This window comes from Didymosphaeria variabile (assembly GCF_027946475.1).
Source record: "Didymosphaeria variabile strain IMI 356815 chromosome Unknown scaffold_7, whole genome shotgun sequence".
Taxonomy (NCBI): Eukaryota; Fungi; Ascomycota; class Dothideomycetes; order Pleosporales; family Didymosphaeriaceae; genus Didymosphaeria; species Didymosphaeria variabile.
The window spans coordinates 2228970-2247234 of NW_026611626.1; the positions used below are offsets into that span (position 1 = coordinate 2228970).

General features: G+C 52.9%; 7 protein-coding genes across 7 annotated transcripts; 3 read left to right on the forward strand and 4 right to left on the reverse strand.

Moving 5' to 3' along the window:
• Positions 1-992: 992 nt before the first annotated feature.
• Positions 993-1310, reverse strand: RPS21_2 (40S ribosomal protein S21; the record flags this gene model as incomplete). The annotated part of the gene is made up of 2 exons (XM_056218621.1): positions 993-1224; positions 1279-1310. 2 exons carry the CDS (start codon positions 1308-1310, stop codon positions 993-995), a joined length of 264 nt encoding a protein of 87 aa, XP_056067886.1.
• Positions 1311-1919: 609 nt separating this feature from the next.
• UBP2 (ubiquitin-specific protease ubp2) lies at positions 1920-6213 on the reverse strand (the record flags this gene model as incomplete). Its single annotated transcript, XM_056218622.1, has 4 exons — positions 1920-2286; positions 2380-3970; positions 4055-6139; positions 6201-6213. The coding sequence occupies 4 exons, from the start codon at positions 6211-6213 to the stop codon at positions 1920-1922; spliced, it is 4056 nt and encodes a 1351-aa protein (XP_056067887.1).
• A 459-nt stretch (positions 6214-6672) lies between these two features.
• Positions 6673-7439, forward strand: N0V89_009876 (uncharacterized protein; the record flags this gene model as incomplete). Its single annotated transcript, XM_056218623.1, has 4 exons — positions 6673-6850; positions 6905-7015; positions 7071-7265; positions 7315-7439. The coding sequence occupies 4 exons, from the start codon at positions 6673-6675 to the stop codon at positions 7437-7439; spliced, it is 609 nt and encodes a 202-aa protein (XP_056067888.1).
• A 3663-nt stretch (positions 7440-11102) lies between these two features.
• N0V89_009877 (uncharacterized protein) lies at positions 11103-12002 on the forward strand (the record flags this gene model as incomplete). The annotated part of the gene is made up of 3 exons (XM_056218624.1): positions 11103-11341; positions 11424-11646; positions 11718-12002. 3 exons carry the CDS (start codon positions 11103-11105, stop codon positions 12000-12002), a joined length of 747 nt encoding a protein of 248 aa, XP_056067889.1.
• Positions 12003-12564: 562 nt separating this feature from the next.
• On the forward strand, positions 12565-13786 carry N0V89_009878 (uncharacterized protein; the record flags this gene model as incomplete). Its single annotated transcript, XM_056218625.1, has 3 exons — positions 12565-12661; positions 12718-13361; positions 13595-13786. 3 exons carry the CDS (start codon positions 12565-12567, stop codon positions 13784-13786), a joined length of 933 nt encoding a protein of 310 aa, XP_056067890.1.
• Positions 13787-13813: 27 nt separating this feature from the next.
• N0V89_009879 (uncharacterized protein) lies at positions 13814-15184 on the reverse strand (the record flags this gene model as incomplete). Its single annotated transcript, XM_056218626.1, has 1 exon — positions 13814-15184. One exon carries the CDS (start codon positions 15182-15184, stop codon positions 13814-13816), a length of 1371 nt encoding a protein of 456 aa, XP_056067891.1.
• Positions 15185-16035: 851 nt separating this feature from the next.
• Positions 16036-17830, reverse strand: N0V89_009880 (uncharacterized protein; the record flags this gene model as incomplete). Its single annotated transcript, XM_056218627.1, has 6 exons — positions 16036-16392; positions 16459-16878; positions 16928-17259; positions 17310-17399; positions 17444-17674; positions 17722-17830. 6 exons carry the CDS (start codon positions 17828-17830, stop codon positions 16036-16038), a joined length of 1539 nt encoding a protein of 512 aa, XP_056067892.1.
• Between the last annotated feature and the right edge of the window lie 435 nt (positions 17831-18265).

Here is an 18265-nt window from a genome sequence, read left to right on the forward strand (position 1 = left end):
TGAAGCTGAAACAAAAGCCAAAGGGGAAGCTGCGGCCTAACGAGGCCCTTATGTTGTCGCCAAACAGGCATAAGAAGTCGCAGTGATGTCATGCAGCTTGCTGGCTTTGGCCTTGGCAGTTGGTTCAACACCACGGATCGTCATCAGTAGCACCGTCCACCGAACACCTTGCGCTGCTCTCTAGCCTCTTCCGGCAACGCGTTCCTCCTATGACTTGACATTTGCGCTGCTCCGAGCACATGTACCCCTTTACTACCGCTCATGGCGGCGCAAGAGCATCTCACTGCCTTGTCACATGTCGAGAAGCGCCGCCCGCCTAGCCTCGTGGCATCCAGAGCAAGACGTGGGGTGCTCATGGATATCGCCAGCTTCTGGTCCCGGGGTGTCACTAGCCACACTTTCACAATTGAATGCATTCGGCACGTGCTAGCCCGCAAGTGTGGAGATGATCTGCCGGCTCTGCCGGGATCTGACGACAGCCTTGCAGACATTGAGGCGTCCGCCCGGCCCGGCGAGGATTCTATGGCGTTGAGCCATAGTTTACAAATGTTAGCGCTGCGACGATAGATTTCGAGGGACCAAAAGCTTGAAAGTCGCAGCGCAGTCTGTCGTGCCATCGCTAGTCTCCTTGTAGTTGTTCCATTAACATCCACTTGGTACATCAGTCGTCCCTGAGGGTGGGCAAGGAGCACTCTCACAGAGACATAGGTCGCTTCAAAGAATATGAGAGCAGAATTTCCCCGTTTTTTTTAATCATTTCCTTTGCTACATTCGTGGCAAGGGTCTTGCGGAATTTTGAACATGAAGTGAATCCCGTTCTACTTTGCGCAGATTGTCTCGATGGCCGGGCGCTCCCATGACGGGGGATGCTTCCCGCTCAGTCCAACCTTCCCAGCTTTCCTATGCGCCAAAAGCCCAATGCGATCCGTCTATCATGCAGTTCGTATGGTATCGTTCCTCGGTCTACGTCGCGCCCACTCTTCCCAAGCTGTTTATTTGACCGGGCTCCACACCTTCTCGAGCAGGCCGCTCTGCTGTGCCAGCCTGTTCAGCGAGTCGTCCGCCTCGCCCATTGCCCGTACGAAACCACAAAGCGCGAAGGTAGTGTTCTCTCCCGTTATGGCGCGGCCGTTGGCATCGACGTTGGCGACAGAGATCTGGACGGAGCCGTGGTCATCGGGGCGGATGAGGCGGTTGGTTGCGCTGCACTTGCGCGGGATGTAGCTGTGAGGTATCAGATATCCACGGTTTCGATTCGAAGGGCAAAGGTTGGCTTACAGATCTACGAGCTCGCCTCTTTCGTTCTCCATTGTGTCGGTTTGGGGGAAGTTGGTAGGCTACGAGTAACGTTAGCAGTGCGACAGATCTAGCAGCATTCGTACTTACGTAGAGTGATCCGTAGACTGTAGCGTGTAGCGTGTGAGGTGTTCGGATTTCCCAGGGTTCTTTTCGCACAGTGAGTGCGGAAAAAGATAAGATAAGCGAGATTCTGCACCGCCACATCAGCCACACATTTATACGTTCACGCTTCGGTTAGTGGTAGTACAACATCGCTCGAAGCTCAAAGGCCTCGCTATGTCTATATTCTCCTATCCAGAAAAGGGGTATCTACAGGACGTAATGCAACCCTTGTGTACCGCGCAATGCTATGAACGTCTTATCCCCCTCCTGCTCCGATCCGCCATGCGCTAATGCAACTGCACACCAACGTCTGCACCATACGAGACAAATCACAATCCTGACCATGCCACAACAATGAACATATCGGAAAGAAGCCATCCACACCACTATACACACCAATTGAATACGCAAAGGGTCGGAGGTTTCTAGTGTCGCTCACTAGCCACTATCGCCCCCCTTGCAAGAGAGACGCTTGAGGCGGGCCTGCCTCGCCTTGCTTTCCACGCCCAATATTCATCTTATGTCCTTTTTCCATCTGTTAACTTCCCCACAAACACGTCCTTCGTACCACATTCCCCAATCCTGCTTTTCTTCTCTGGGGACGTCGATACAAAATTGATGAAGTCTCTCGTAGCCCGTTTACCAGGAGATTTGATGGGAGCGTTGCCGGATTCCCGATTGAGCTGGACTGCGGCTACCAGATTATTCAAAGAGCTGGATACGCCCGAGTCGCTGCGCTCGCGCTCGAATCTTGAAGAGCGCTGATCGAACGGATAAGTAAATGGTTTATGGTGGTCATCGGACATATCGCCGTCTTTGCAGGAAAGGAGAGAAGGCAGAGTAGAAGAACCAGTTCGGGAGTCAGGCGGACAGAGTGGGCTAGGCCTAGGACACGAGTACAATTAGCACAACCATGAAAGTGCTAATCGTGCGTCATATCGCAAAATAGATCGAGGTAAAACGCCTTGCAACTCTTACAGCTCCTGCCCGTGTAAGACCTCCAAGTTCGTAAAATCCTCCACGTTGACAATATTCGCCGGGGTGGCGTCCGTCATCTCGATGTCGCCTCGCTGCGTAGTCTCGCCATCCTGCGCATCCGTCCCTTTGTTCGGCTTCCGGTACACAGCCTCCGTGTACTCGATCGCCACATCGTCGCGGACGTACACAATACCTGTGCTCGTGGGCGGTCGATCCTGCTGTACCCGCTTAAGGATGGTTTCTTCCGATTCCAAACTGACGGTTTCATCGTTGTATTTTCGCCAAATGTCGTTCTGGAAATCGTAGATATATATCCAGTAATGACCTCCGCTGTGCGAGCCTGCGTGCATGAATATAGCATGTAGTCTGTACGGGTGATCTTGACAATCTTTAAAGACGGAGTCGATCTGCTTCTCAAGCTTGTCCATACGTTCGTGGATCTCGGCAAGCTCCGGACGGAGCTCATCAGCGCGTTGGTTGAGCTGGCCCGTGATCGCTTCTCGAGAAGCCGGGCTGGTGCTACTCTGTTCTTGAGATGCCTGTGGAGGCTCGTTGTTGCTGTTGGACTCTGGCGACTGCTCCTCAAGCTTCGTGACTAGGCAAGCAGTCTCAGCCAGAACACCCGGAAGATCAACATCTTTAAAGTCGGTCTCACTGAGCAGCTTCTTGCGGTTTTCAAGAGCTCTTAACTCAGCCTGGAGCTGCCACTGTTGGTTTCGAAGCTCTTGTAGCTGTTCCTCGGAAAGCGATCTGGTCGACTTTAGATATCTATCCAAGTACAGGACTTTATCTAGCGCGAGATGTGATTCATCTTTTCGCGCACGGCCATTCTCGAATTGCAGGCGTCGAACGTTAATAATTTGGATTGGGGCAGCGTTTTCAAAGAACTCGTACTTGGTGACGCCGCCTTCAAGTTCGGTGAGGCCGAATTCATCGTCCAAGGCGGCACAGATCGATCGGTCCCTACCCTTCGTCGATACGAGAACATTGTCCTGGAGATCGGATTTCGGAATGTCCTTATCCTTTGTTTTCCGCACGGTTGTGACGTTAGAGAAGAAAGTCTTCTTGATCAGATCCAGCTGTTCACCATCCTGTAGCACATCCTCCCCTTTGAAAGCACAAGACAATAGGTCGAATACGTTGTTCAAGATCTCAGCGGCATCCTGCTGCTGGGCTACGTCCTCGAGTTTCTTGAGGCCAATGTCAGCCGAGGCCTGTGGCCGAGGAGGAATGGGAGGAGGCCGCGACGGTGGCTCCGGTTGAGTGGCGGCAGTGTCATTGGGCTTATCTGCTGTTGCTGTCAGGTCCATAGCATGCATGCTATCGGCATCGCCTTCGGCATCGCCCATCACAGAGTCAGCAGGAGAAGGAGGCATCGACGTCGTCAGGAATACTGGCGGAAGCATAGGCCCACTGACCGGCATGTCGCCTATCTTGCCTAGTCTCGAGGGCGCACGAGTTGGTGCCTCGCTCGCAATATCCGTGCTTTCGCCCCTCGTCAGCGCCAAAGCAGCAAGGGATCGCTCCGGGCGGATGTTGTGTGTATTCGCAGTAATCATATGCTTGAACAAAGCTTGCAGTTCTCGAACGACTGTTAAGGTTAGCACTTGCTATTGAAACAGGGGTTGGGTTTGCAAAAGCACGAGTCTCGAAGTTGTCAGGGGCCGGTGCTCACATTGTTGACCAGTCTCGGCCCTCGCGCGGGAAACAGCCGTTCGTCCCACGCGCTTCGGCTCCAAAGCTTCGGGTGACAGGTCCTGGAAGTGCGTGTCGCAATCGATGACCATGTCGCGCAAAGGCCTGATGGTGAACAAGAACTGCAATACGCTGTTCAAGTAGCAAGTATTACCAATGTTACAGCAACCAACGGGCCACTCATCCAGCTCATAATTATGGCTCGGCTGCTGCGTTGTATCGGCATAGGAGATTCCATATGAATTTTGCTGATCTTGCCGAACCTTTGCGAGAGCGGTCCCTAGTCTTTGCGCATTCTCCGGTGCATCTAGAAGCATACCTTCGTACAGTGTCTGCAAGACGCTCGGGTCAAGTCTCGATGATCTGTCTGTGATGCTTAGGGTGGCATAAGCTTCAGCCGCGTCCATCTCAGCCGCGTCCATTTGCCCTGTCTCCAGCCATTGCCACAACCGCTGACTTTTGCGATAGTCTGCGATTATTTTGACTGCTTTTCTTCCAGTCTCAGTTTCTTGAGGACTGTCATTTACTTTCGATGTGTACATGGTGATGACAAAGTCATCGCCAGAAAGTTCTACAGATTCCGGAAGACTGAGCCAAGCGAGCGCTTCTTCGTACGTTTCAATGGAGTTTGATGCCGCTCGTTTGATGATTTCGCTATTTCTGGCTGTACCGATGACTTGCAGGGCACCCCGGGCTTCCTCGACCTGTCTGGGGCCGATATCTGACAGTCGAGACTTGAACTGGTTGGTGATGATCTCATCACTAAGAGCAGAGGCATGGGAAGGATCTATACCGAGCGTGCGATAGGCTTGAATAACATCTTGTCGCGTGATTAATCCTTGGGACTCGAGTATCGCGCTTTCTGTCAACAGAGCCTCACTGTTGCGACCTTTGGCCAGATCCTTTAAGCATTCGAAATAGTAAGATGTGTTGACTGCATCTTCTATGACTTGGCGACGGTATGCGAAGATCAACAAGCCATCAGCAAAATCCGCCAGTGCGCCGAGGCCAGCGTAATAGGGATGGTCTTCCTCGCGAGATGTACTGCGCGTCTCCCTACGACCGCCCTCCCTGAGTTCATAGTCGTCGCAGCCAAGCGCCAGCTCGATGTGATTACGGGCAGGTGTAAGAACCAAAGGATTGCGACGCGCCGTAGAACGCTCTGATTCCGGATAGCGTAGAATGATAGCATTTAATTCAAACCGCGCATCCTCGATGATGTTGCGAGCCGTGGGTTCGAGACTCTCTAGAGGGTTTTGAGCCTCTGAAGGTTTCGGCAGATACCATCCGTCCGTGCTATTGCCGTCTGCGTCCACTTCTACCGCGAAGGTAAAGCCCAGCTTCGTTAAAATGTCGTCGCAGTCTCGTCCAAATGTCTTAAGGAACTTCCTATTCAGGAGTGGTATCCTAGACTTGCCTTTTGTTGGATTGAAACTGTCGTGTAGATAGGTATTCAAGAAATTGGGCGCATCGATGGATTGCGCCATCTCGGGATCGGCACGGTCTCCGTTGATCTCTTTTGAGCGTTCCCATCGTTTCCGCAAGTTTGCCGGGTCTGTCAGCAAGGTAATGTCGGAATCGGAGAGGCGAGGTGGCGATATGCGTATACGTAGAGCGACTGGGCATTTAGGCGCTGAACAGTAGAAGGTATACAGCCGCGACTTGTTATGGCCGCCTAGACTCTCAGATCTTGACGGGTCGTCTTCGCCCGAGAATATGAAGTGATGTAGCGGGAATTCAGGGTTTGACTTCCTGCATGGAACGTTTTGCGGGCCATCGTCGCGGAAGTCGACCCAGATGTCAAAGTGCCAGCGACACTTTTTGCAATAGACGGCGACTTTGTATATAGTGTTCTCGTCGGGGGCAAAGCCACTCTGTGGAAGTGCACTCTGCTCTTCCTTCAACTGCACATCGTGACGGCAGTTTCGATAAGGCACGGAGGAGATCGGAGCAGCACGGGGGTCATGGTGCGGCGGCGGGGATGTAAGCAGGTTCCTGCCCGCTGCGTGCTCGTAGCGTGGGTCGTATGTGAGAAGGTCCTGTAGCAGTAGGGGTGCCGTTTTGCCTATAAGAAAGCATGGTCAGCTACCTTGATGCATGATACATGTAGTTCTCGTACGACTGACCTGGGCCAACCATGGCTGCCGCTACGGAGGCGTCCTGGTGGAGTTATGTTGAAGAATATGGTGCGTGGAGCTGTAGACTCGAATACCGCACAGCTTGGACGGGGCTACGTGGCAGAGAGTACGGCAGGCGCGGAGCGGGCACCGTCAAGTGGAAGGTGCGGGCGTGGTCTGCTGTCTCTAGGCGGCAGTCGCGCAGCGGGTTGAGTGAAGTTGGCTTCGCTCACCACGGCTTTGAGAGAACGGAGGCCCACGTCCGGCACTGATCAGATTCGTAACGAGGAAGAGTTCACACGTCTGGCCGGGCGAAAAGCCAGCAATCCCCCAAAGCGGCGTTGTGGGTAAGACATTTGCTCATGTCAAACAGTGATGCGCGCCAAGAGACGTGGAAGCTGCGCTGTCGCTAGCGTCGCCGCGACTCAACTTCAACCTCGCGAGAGCTCCGCAACGACATCACCGCCCAATTGCGCCCGTCATGGCCTCCCACGACGATACCTACCATCCGCGAGACACGCTCGCGAACACGTCGAAAACGGCCCTCCAGCTCTCCGTTGCCGGCGCCATCTTTGCGGGCGTGCAGAACACCCTTCGGAAGCAGAATGTCGGTGCTATGGGCATCATTACCCGCTCGGGCGGCATAATTGCAGTCTTCAGTGCGTGCCGCTTAGGAAATGTGTCGGAGGCCTGGCGAAGCTAATTGGCTACAGCGGGTGTGGGAGTCCTGTACCAATTCACAAAGGACGCAACCGCGAACCTTCGACAGAAGGACGACACCTATGGTGAGGCCCTTGCGGGTTTCATGGGCGGCACTGCGGTTGGTATCCAAAGTAGATCTTTCAGCTCGGTTTTGGGAACCCACATTGACTATTGTAGGGGGAAGTATTCCGATGGTCCTCGGCGCGGGCGCTACGTTCGGCGTTGCCACTGCTGCCTTCAGATATACCAACGGCCTGAACGGCTATGCGATCAAGGAAGATGACGAAGACGAGGTCGCCCGGAAAGAGGAAATGCGCAAGATGCGCCGGAGACCGCTCCAGGAGACGCTTGAGCAGCTTGGTGAGGGCCGAGGTACGTTGCGCTGTGTACGGCACACAGTGCTCGCTGCTAACATCAATAGGAATCTACGGCCCCGGTTATGAGGAGCGGAGGCGGGAGCGGTTACTTGCCAAGTATGGCATCGACGTTAAGGCGGCGCAAGAGCAATTCCGAGAGAAGAACGCGGACACCACGGCCAGCCTATAGATTAAGCTGCAGGCATTTGTACATATATCCACTGAATGTGCTACCAAAGGGTGCTTTCTTTTGTCCCATGGTCGTCTCATGGTCGTGGCTCCCCTGCTTTAGTACTTCACGTTCATCGACCACTCTCAACATTTCTCACTTGCCAATTCGTTTGATCATACAGTTATGAAATACTGCGCCCTATGCACTAGTTACATTGGACTAAAACCTCGAACTCTCACACTACACGCAGCCGCGAGGTGTTTCTTCCTTTACTTCGTACCCTTGCACGGCTTAGCGAAACTGAATGAGTAAGAGCTTATTGGTCGACGCATTCCTGTTTCCGTCTCCAGCATCGCCTCTCGCCTCACAGGCTGCTGGCGATACGTCGGGCAACAAAATGCATTACTCCACACATGTCGTTTCCTTGTGAGCTAGAGGTTCACCCTCCTCATGGCTGGCGAAGACATCGTGCAGCGGGCGGCTCGTGGGCGTTATCGTTTGGACCGCCTTTTGTTGGGGATGGTGTCTGAATTTGCGGATGACAGATCCATATACTTTCCCAACACCTTGAACCACTTTTGCACGCGCCTAGACCCACGAGAAAATTCCTAAGGGCTGAAAGAGCAGGAGCACGGTCACGGAATGCCGGTTGCAGCGCTTCAAAGCTTGTTCACAACCGAATCCTTCGAATTGCGTCCGCTTCGAAATTCTACATCCGAGGCTGCATGAGCACTTCGAAGAATTCTAAACAATCCTTTAGAAACACGGACCTCCATTCGTTGCGAAAACGACAGAGACGAAACGCGTCTGACATACCATCGTTCCCCATAGAGGAACCCGAAGTCGGGAAACCCCCCTCTTTACATCGCACTGTCATGCACATGGGGTAGCCCTTTCCCCCGAACACAATGTGTCATGTCGAGCGGAGGATCAGTGGCCTGTGTTTTGTGACGGCATGGTTGCGCTCGTCAGCAAGAACCTGCATGGCTTTCTCCGACTCTATGATTCAAGACACGATGACGCCGGCGATGCCGCGGGTGCAGGCAGTACCCTTCATTATGCGGCTCATAGAGGCCATATAGAGGTGGTGGCTAATCTTCTTGCTATCGGCGCTGATATCAGTGACCGCGATGACATGGACAGGACGCCCCTTTTCCTTGCTGTACATATCGAGAACGAGATTGTTGTATTCTTCTACTTTGCCGTGGTGCGGACACAGGCCTAGACCTACCTAGGTACGATTCAGTGCGAAAGTGTACATGCCCGAGTACACACAGTTCCATATCGCTGCCGCACTTGGGAACATATCCATAGCCAAAGCGCTTATGAATGCAGGTGCAAACTTTGAGGCTAGGCAGGACAATAACATGACTGCATTGCACGATGCGGTCCGGAGAAAGTACGCAGGCATAACTAGAGTGCTGCTAACAAGCGGAGCGAACATCGAGATCAAAGCCATCGACCGTATGAGTGGAACCCTTGTTGCTCAGTGCGGCAGAGAGAGGAGACATCGAATCCGTCCGGTTGTTGGTGGAACACGGTGCGAATGTGAATGCTGTGGCCGGAGAGGGATGCCCTGCGCTACATTACGCCGCGGCGAACAACACTTTAGACGTAGTGCGGTATCTACTTGAGAGAGGTACTAACCTTCACCTCAAGAATCATACGACAAATTGGTCGCCTCTACATGCTGCAGGAATAGATGAAACGGCAACTCATTATAGATCAGGCCCGTGAGCCTATCCTGCAAGCAGGGGAACATGGCAGAGACTAACTCTCCACCACGACCAAGGAATCCGACCTACTCTATAGGAGTGGCTATTGATCTAGCGAACACAAACGAGGGTATTCCAACCTGCTTTAGGCTTATGGTTAAGGCATCTGGCTGATGTTGTGGACAGGGGACTCAAGGAGAAAATTTTGCCACACTTCTAGATTAACGCTGTGTCCATCAATCAGGCTGAAAATACAGAAAATGCATCCTGATCAATCTCACGAGCCGTGTTTACTGCCATGCTGCCCTTATCACGTACGTTGTGATCAAAACTCACAAGGCCTATAAGGTATGCTAATGTTATCTCATTCAGATACAGTTGGGACTGGATGACAACAGCACGAGAACAGCTGCCTAGATGATATGCAAGGTTATCAAACTACGCTCATCCAAGTTCAAAGGGCTTGAGAGCAATTTCGATCCTAATTTGATTAATTGGTGGCAGTCACATCGACAGCATCATATTCGATCGACAGTTTTGGCATTGCTAGACGAGAAGATGGTTAACCTACGGACAGGCAAGCACAAGCTCCTTGTGAGTCTTAAAGAATGGAATTACTTCAGGCCTCTTTTCTACCGACAATGATCCAATGCATCTGGGTTGTCCAAGAGACATGTGCCAAACATGTTCGAATATAATGCGATGCACAAGACACCGTATAGGAGGATCTAAACCGCATGCTAATGACCCCTATTCCTATTCGTGATGCATTTGCAAAAGGGCCTCAGCTGTGGAACCGCATCTACGAGGGTATTACTACTGTCTTTTGCACGGAATTGCGCTCAAGAGTACAACTAGGTGCAGGTATGCTTGGGCCCAGCCTGACGAGCATTCCATAACTGACTCGATAGACTATGCTTTGCCAACAATGAAGACAATTATTAGATGGACGAATAAGAACAAAATCCCACTTGTAGCAGGCGAAGAAATCGAGCACGAGTGTGCCGCGTTTGTGACCCGCTTACTACACTACACGAGTGGGAGGGCGCTGTTTCGCACGGCGAGGGGACATATAGGGCTTGGTCCGAGGGCGGGTAGGAAGGGAGATTAGGTGTGTGCGCCTTGCAGGTGCGAAATCGCTTTTTGTTGTGAGATGGGATGGGTGGAGGGAGCGGAGGAGTGGCTGCCTGTGGGGAAGACATTTATGCCGACTTATACATTGGGAACAGCTAAGCCGATGGTTTGACTTTCGGTAGGAGGTAAGTACCACGGCGTTTTACCTTTTGCCAGGTCGGCTAGGAACTTGATCCGAAGGCGTTTCCCACAGGCTTACGCAAAACATTGCTCGCCTAGCCCATGAGCTTTCTCATTGCTTTGTCATGAGTCGCAAGTTCACAAGCGGATTTTTACAGCCCGATTCTTGGGTTGGCGAAAGACTCAGCGACTACGCCGCAAAATAGCATCCATGAGGTGGCACTAGTCACCCCATCAAACAAAGCGAAGGCGTATTCATTCCACGCGCCCGATGCAGCCACTTACCAGGCATCCAATCACCTTCTATTCACCCTCTGCAAGCGAGCCAATCGGAGGCGCTGTAGTCCCGCATCACCGATAGTGTTCACTATTGCATGTACGCGTCTAAGACAGGCTCCGATGTCGAAAGCAGGTTTACAGGGTTCTAATCGTGATTTGTGACGGGCGGCATGCGCTCTTTGGCAATCAAGTGTGGTGCTTGGTCGCCGAACACCGAGCTCGTCGTGTAAACATCCCGCGTTAATCCCCGGCGCCTTCCCAAGTTTATAATGCGTGCCTTTCTGAGCTACTCCTTGGAAATATCTTTGTTTTCGTCCATCCCACGCAGCCTTTGTTCCTCTCTAACCTCAACTCCTTCCCATTCCCGTGCATACACGCCCAGCACTTCACTGCACCGCGGCACACCTTTCGACCAACAAAGAAGAAAGACAAGATGGTGAAGCTCATCATCGGCGGCGCAACAGGCTTCGTCGCGACAGAGATCATAAAGCAGAGCCTGTCGAATCCTAAGATCACTACCATCTATGCGCTGGGCAGGAAACCGATCACTGTGCCGTCAGGCACAGCGCCTGGCGCGGATACAAGCAAGTTGAAGAGCTTGGTAGTGAAGGATTTTGAAAAGTATCCCGAGGACGTGAAGGCGCAGCTTGCGGATGCTGATGGTGCTATCTGGTAAATTCCTCCTTTGCCCAATATATCATTGTTGTCCTTGCTACTAGAAATTGTGGGAACGATACTGACATGCGATACTTAGGGCCCTCGCCGTCCTTCCCCAGAATACACGGGGCATGCCCTTTGAAGAAGTCAAGAAAATCAACCAGACATACACGCTCAAAGCGCTTGAGCAGATCCAGGAAGCGCGTGCGGCGAAGGGACAGACAGGCACTTTCCGTTTTCTATACATCAGTGGCCCGGATACGCCTCGTACGCCCGACGGCCCTACGCCACCCGTCTTCAAGGAATACATCCGGCTGAAGGTGCGTTCCTACCCAGTTTGCCCCTCTTTCCTTCTTGTCCATGACATGTTGGGATGTTAATATTGTGATAGGGCCGCATCGAAGTCGACTGCCTTGAGTTTGCCGAGAAGCACAAGGCCAGCGGCTGGGAAGCTGCTGCGGCAAAGCCTGGGCTCGTTCTCCCCAACCCGCCTGGGCTGCTTATGACAGTCGTCGGCGCCGTCGCTGGCTTGATTGCGGGCAAAATTGGCATCAGGGAGGTTGCTGCTGCGATGGTGGATCAAGTCTCGAATGGATTCGAGAAGGAGCCGTTGGAGAACGCGGATTTGGCGAGGATCGGAAAGAAGGTATTAGATGCACAGCAGGCGGCTCCTTAGACATTCTTGTTGCTATCGTGGGGATTTGATACTGGTTAGGTGATGGGCGTACAGGATCTCCTTGTTCGGATCGACATTGATGATTCAACGATCTCTCCTTTACATTTTACTACAATTGCACTAAGACGATGTTCTGAGATGACACTACACAGTCCAGATGATTTGTGATGGTACAAAGCCGAGCTGGCGTAGATTAGGCCCTAGCCGCGGGGTAGCGCGGGAACTATGCGATCAATTGATCGATCCAGGGTTCAATTTGACACCGGATACTGCATCCGCCACCATCGACATCATAGACAACATGGATGCGATGGCGAAACGGCGCATAGCGAGTCGTCCTGCCTGACGCTGCAGATGAAGGTGATTCCTTCCCGTCTAGACCTCGAGTTACCCCACACCAAGCTGCAGAGACCGACGAGCTTCGTCATCGACCACGAGACCTAGTCCGCTTCGCCTTACATACCTTCGGCAGCACACGAAGATTGCTTCTCTCACAGCAGCCGTGATTACAACAGCTTCATTGTACCCATTCAGTACCGCAACAACACATTAGAAATTCACTATGGCGCCTGTCGAAGTCCCCCCACAAGCTCGCCCTGGATCTTCAGGTGGCGTCTCCAAAGAGCGTTTCTTTCGCTACTTCCAGCATGAAGTCATTGGTACAAATTTCCTTTCTCCAACGCTCCTATTTCTGAGATATCTAATTCCCCTCTAGCCCTCCAAGCCCAAATGTCCCGCCTCTCTTCGACCTCACCCACCGAACGCCCCGACGCAATTGACCACTGCCTCGCCGGCATATCGCGCCTCTCCTCCGAAGTCAAGGACGCCTCGTCCTATATCCCGGCATACGACCAGCGCACCTACGGCGACGCCATCAAAGCCCTGCAAGAGAAACTTCAAAACACGAGAAACGAATTGGGTGCTGGCCCGAAGAAGTTCAAGTTCACGACCAAGAAGAATAAGAGCGCGATTAGCATTGGGGAGGCGGCCGAGTTAGCACAGAATAAGAGGTTGTTGGGGCCGGGAGGTGGCGCGTGGGATAGTTCCAAGGAGAGCAGTGCGGTGAACAGTGCGTTTAGTCCGACGCCATTGGAGAGACTGAGTCCAGGGGAGGAAAAGAAGGAATTAGAAGCGCTTGGATTGGAGATTGGGGAGGTGAAAAATGGGGCTGGAGCTGTGGGTGTGACTGTGTCAAATAAAGATGGTGAGCATATCGCGCTGCCGGGGTCTGAAGTGCATTCGGGGAGCTCGGGCGTCTTGTCAAACCTTCGGAGAAGCGTCGTTGATGTATCTGCGCGCACGACAAGCGGAAATACCTTTGCGACGCTGACGTTGAGGAATATCGAGAGGAGTTTGATCGTGTGTGGGCGCATAGCCGGCCCGATACACATCACGGGTGTAGAGAACAGTGTTATTGTCACGAGCTGTCGCCAATTCCGCATGCATGGGTCGAAGAAGGTGGACGTCTATTTGCATTGCTCGAGCCGGCCCATCATCGAAGATTGCGAGGACATCCGGTTCGCGCCTTTACCACATATCTATGTAAGATTTGAATCTCTCAGCCATTGAAGCACGGCTCACATCTATAACAGGTAACGGACGACGCACCAAGCGAGAAGAACCAGTGGGACCAGATCGACGACTTTAAATGGCTCAAAGCAGAACCCAGCCCACATTGGAGCATCTTACCCGAATCGGAACGTGTATTGCAACAAAGATTTGGGAGGAACCAGGACGATCCAAGCGATATCCTACGCGCAGCCGGGGTACCTACTTTCTCTTGAAGAAAGCACAAAAAGACTCTTTCGATCTCAACGCCATATATGGTTGTCCTTGACCAACCGACCCATAGCCTCCTTCTCAAGATAAATTGCAACGTCGACACCGTCATTATACCATCTTCCTCCTGGCATCTTAACATTCTTCGGCCGAGCCTCCATAATCTGAAGGCAACCATCTACCAGCGGCATGATAGGATGCACATACCTTGGCGTCCGTCCGGTACCAAAATCACACTCGTACAGTCTTGTATGCGCCCAGCTCGTCACTATCAGATGCTTTCTCCCCAGAAACGCCTGCCACAACCTCTGCGGTGCAAGTTCATGAGCGATGGCATAAATTTGGGCTCCTACCGCTGCAGGCGTACACCGCGAGAGCGTGGCCTTGGTGCTGAATGCTATTCTAGAGAGAGCGGCTGATGAGCTGGCGACGGACCATTGAAGTGTCGTGTGTACGATTTGTAGCGGTGAGCCTAGGAAGGATGTAGGGAGTGGTGGATTGACTCTTGTCCGAAGACCAATCGTTACATCACAGTGGACTTCGCTATCCACGTCCCCGTTTTCAGGCCCTCTTGCGCGGTTCACGAGCGTCCAGATGTGTGCAACTAGCGCATCGTGCCGGCTCAAACTCGCCTTCGTGTTGTCATACGTATCGGGGCTCGCCGCAGCCGCATTCCATATTCTTTCCAGTTCCTCTGAAGTATAGTGGATGATCGTATGCGACACAGGTGCCCGGACGTTGTACGTGTCCCAAGGCATCCTTTCTCCTTCCTGTGCCAGCTCCCGCGCCTTAGGTTCGTCCTTCAACGCCTCAGGAATGTTATGTGCCCCCGGACCAAACCCTGACTCCTCGCCAGACGCCCACCAATCGTACCGATGCAGCGGCAGCCCATACGCCATCTTCAGCACATTCTCGTCTGGCGCCACGTCGTCGACGCTCCTCGCGGCTCTCTGGTCGAGGATCCACGGCTCGAACACGGGAGGCAAGTCCGGAAATGGCGTGTTCGTTATGAGGGATCGGTGGGTAGCGCTCCAATCGTGCACGAACCGCGACAAACTTATTGCGTCGGCTAGGCAGTGTGCGATTTGCACCCCAATGGCTGTTCCACCATCCTCGAATTTCGTGACCTGTACCGCCAAGCTGGAGTCCGTATGGCCTGGTAGGGAGTTGTATCCAGCAAGCGGAACACTTGGGAGGAGTACATCTTCGCGGATCATGCCATCGCATATCTTTACACCATCCCCCTTCTCTTCACATGTAGGGAGTGCGGCAGGGAGAGGACAATCTATCTTTGCAACAACGAACACAACGCCAGGATCTTCCTCTCGTCCGTACCGCACTTCCATCCTTCCGTATCTCTCACCATTTCTCCTTTTATCCAATCCAATTTTGTGAGGCGTCATGCGGAGTTGGCCTGCCCACTGCGGGTATGCGGAGAGTGTGTGGGATAGACTTCGCTGCAGATTCTCCTGGGACAGGGGTGCGGGAGAAGAGGGAGTGGAGAAGTACCATATCGCGCCGCAAGGGGTAAAACGAGCGACGGAAGCGTCGATCAGTGAAAGGGGTGTTATCGTCGGTGAGTGCGTGATAGCGGGTTGGACTTTGGTCGAAGACACGACCTCAACCTTAGGAGGGCCCATGACTCTAGATAGCGATATGGGAGGCTGGTATTGTTCGGACTTCTCTCAAGAAAAGCTCATGCTGGAACTGCTACTTGCGTTATATCTGTATCGGTGATCGCAACCATTATAGTACTAACCCACAGCAATAACATTCCTGCATGATACATCGCACCATATCTGCAGCCGGTTCACCGTAGAGTGCTATACGAAAGGGCGGCTACGTTGGTCGCTTATAGTGCGGTGCTGTATGAGTCGATTACTTGTGTGCATCGTCACTATGAGCCATATCTCGCTTAACCTATCTGGGAAGGTCCTGAGAAGCAATGGAATAGTTACGTGCGTTGCGCAATGCGGCGACTGTCTTGTGAATGCGACTTCAAGATATCGAGCGCGTTCGAATATTTCTATCAGCCCACGAGCTCAGATATAATATGCATGTTGTCGAGGCATACAAAGCACCACTATCCATACCAGACCGAACGAAAAGCGCCCCACGCCATGCCGCTCGCAAAACAAAGATGTAGTGCGGTCTTGATGTCCAACGCCGATGAATGCTCTTTACCCAGTATCGCCCTGTAATGGTATAATACAACAACTGCTTTGCTGAGACCTCCTTCGCTGGCCCGCTCCCCCTACAGTTCCAGCGCTTGCACCATGTAAAACAACAGATACGCCTCCGCGCCGAGCACTTCCTTCTCACTCGCCAGTACAACCTTACTATCATCAAACATGAACCAATCATCCCCCTCCCTCGAATAGCTGATATAGTGCCCTGAATCGATCTTCCCCTTATGAACAACGACGCTGGACAGCTCATATATCAGGGTATTGGCGGGAGAGTTGATGTTGTGATTTGTATTGGGCGGGGCGACGTTTTTCGGGGGCGCTTTGGAGCGATACTCTGTCGTGTAGGGGTACAAGTCGAGGGAGAGCGGGAAGGATATTTTGGTTTCGATTTTTGTGGATGTGGATTTGGCGTGCTCGAAGCGCTAATCATATCGTTAGTATGTCTAACAAAGAAAGGGGAATTGGGTGAGGGGAGTGGAAGGAGGTACCTTGAGATGGATAGGCAGCACAGGCGGGAGCTGCTTGATGCTTAGCTGCTTCGTGGCGTTCTGCCCGCTGTCGCAATTCTGACAGGTGTATTCTGCAGCGCCGAGCTTCTCACGCCCTGTGAAACGGTCCAGGCAGCTTTGCAATGCGATTGACTTCTCGTCGGAATTAGCGGCCTCGGACTTCTTTTTCTTGGGAAGATTCCGTATGTCGAGACTGAGGTCCATGTATGGATCTAGCGCGGTGGTTGTGTTTCGGCAATTGTCGCATGTCACGGTGCTAGAGAGCCGGCCGTAGAAGGTTTGGTGCACGATGCAGTCGCAGTCTTCCGAGTCGGTGGAGCCTCCATTCTGGAGGTGTAGTGTGTTGAGCATGAATTGCATGTACTCATGTGCGTCTTGCTGTTGGTATCCTGCTAGCGCCTGTTTATGTAGTCAGCTTTTGGAAGATTGTGTAGAGTGGTATACACACCTCTCCGGCAAGCCAACTGCCCATGAGCATGTTGACGGCACCAAAGCCTTCCGTCTTTTCGACTGAGTGGAACTCAACGAACATCTCGTCCAGAGCGCAGCTCACACATGACTCCCGCTCGCAATCCACCGTCTTGTGTCCTTCAGAGAGGTAGAAATTCCGTATGAAAGGGTTGTGTATTAACGTCTGCAATATGACACTCATGAAGCAGGTCTGGCCCATGTTGTAAAGACCACGGAGGCCTATCGCGCGGCAGGGTAGGAAGGTGGAGTTGTTCAGCACTAGCTTGTGTTCCTCGGTGGTGGTCGTGTCTTCGTACTTGCGCTTCTTTCCTGCTCCAGTTAGCAGGCACTCCCTCTGCTGCCATGCATGTATAGCTCACCCTTCTGCAACCTTCGCTCCTCTAGATCCGGATCGTAGATGAAGTCCTGGCAGTCGCCGCAGTAAACGTTCCCGCTCCGCGACTCCACCGCTACACCTGTCAGCATGTTTGTGCCGGTGAGCGGATATACGCACAGAATATATGTCGCTTAGAATCAATATGCTCGTCGCGATCCGTCTCCGTCATGATGTTCGGACATTGTAGACACAGATACAGCGGGCGCAACGAAATCAAGGACAGGCCGTCTGCCTTGCTATTGTACGTTTGCGCGATTACGCTCGGTTCCTCGTATATCTTCTGCAATATCCCGCGGTAATGCCCGAACGTCGGCTTGCGGGCATTCTCGATCATGGTGCGCATGTGCTCTGCATCATGTCAGCGATTGCCGCCAAAAAGTTGGGGGGAAACGCACCGCAGCCATACGCAATATGCGCCATCTGACTACTAGGAACAACGGCACCCTTCGCATTCTTGATAAGTTTCGGGCTCGCCAGAGCCGGCGTCTTCGCAATTGCTTCCATGATCTGGGTGTTGAGATTCCGGCGTGCTGCTGCGTGCAGGGTAAGGCTGACAAGAGATGGGCCGAGGTGAAGCCTCTACATGGCGCGGCAGCCCTTCCGCCGCGTGTGTCGTCGCGGTGAACAGGCAGACCGCGCGCACGCTGTATGCTGTTTAAGGCTGCGTGTGTACGTCCCACGGCCGTTGGAGCTTGTCTCGTCGGAAACACCTGCATGAAACCAATGGCTTGTCGGATAAAGTGCCACTAGCGGAGATCGCCCGCGCCCCGCTAACTCCCGCGTTCCAAGATCGTGCAAAAGGTACGAACTGCTGCCGAACTGGAGTCAAGCTTCTTCGCAGTGTGTGATCGCCGCCTGGTGCGTTATGTCTGGCCGGAGTCACGGTTCCTCTGCATGATTAAACTATGGATGACAAACATGAGAGTCGCCTTGAGCCTC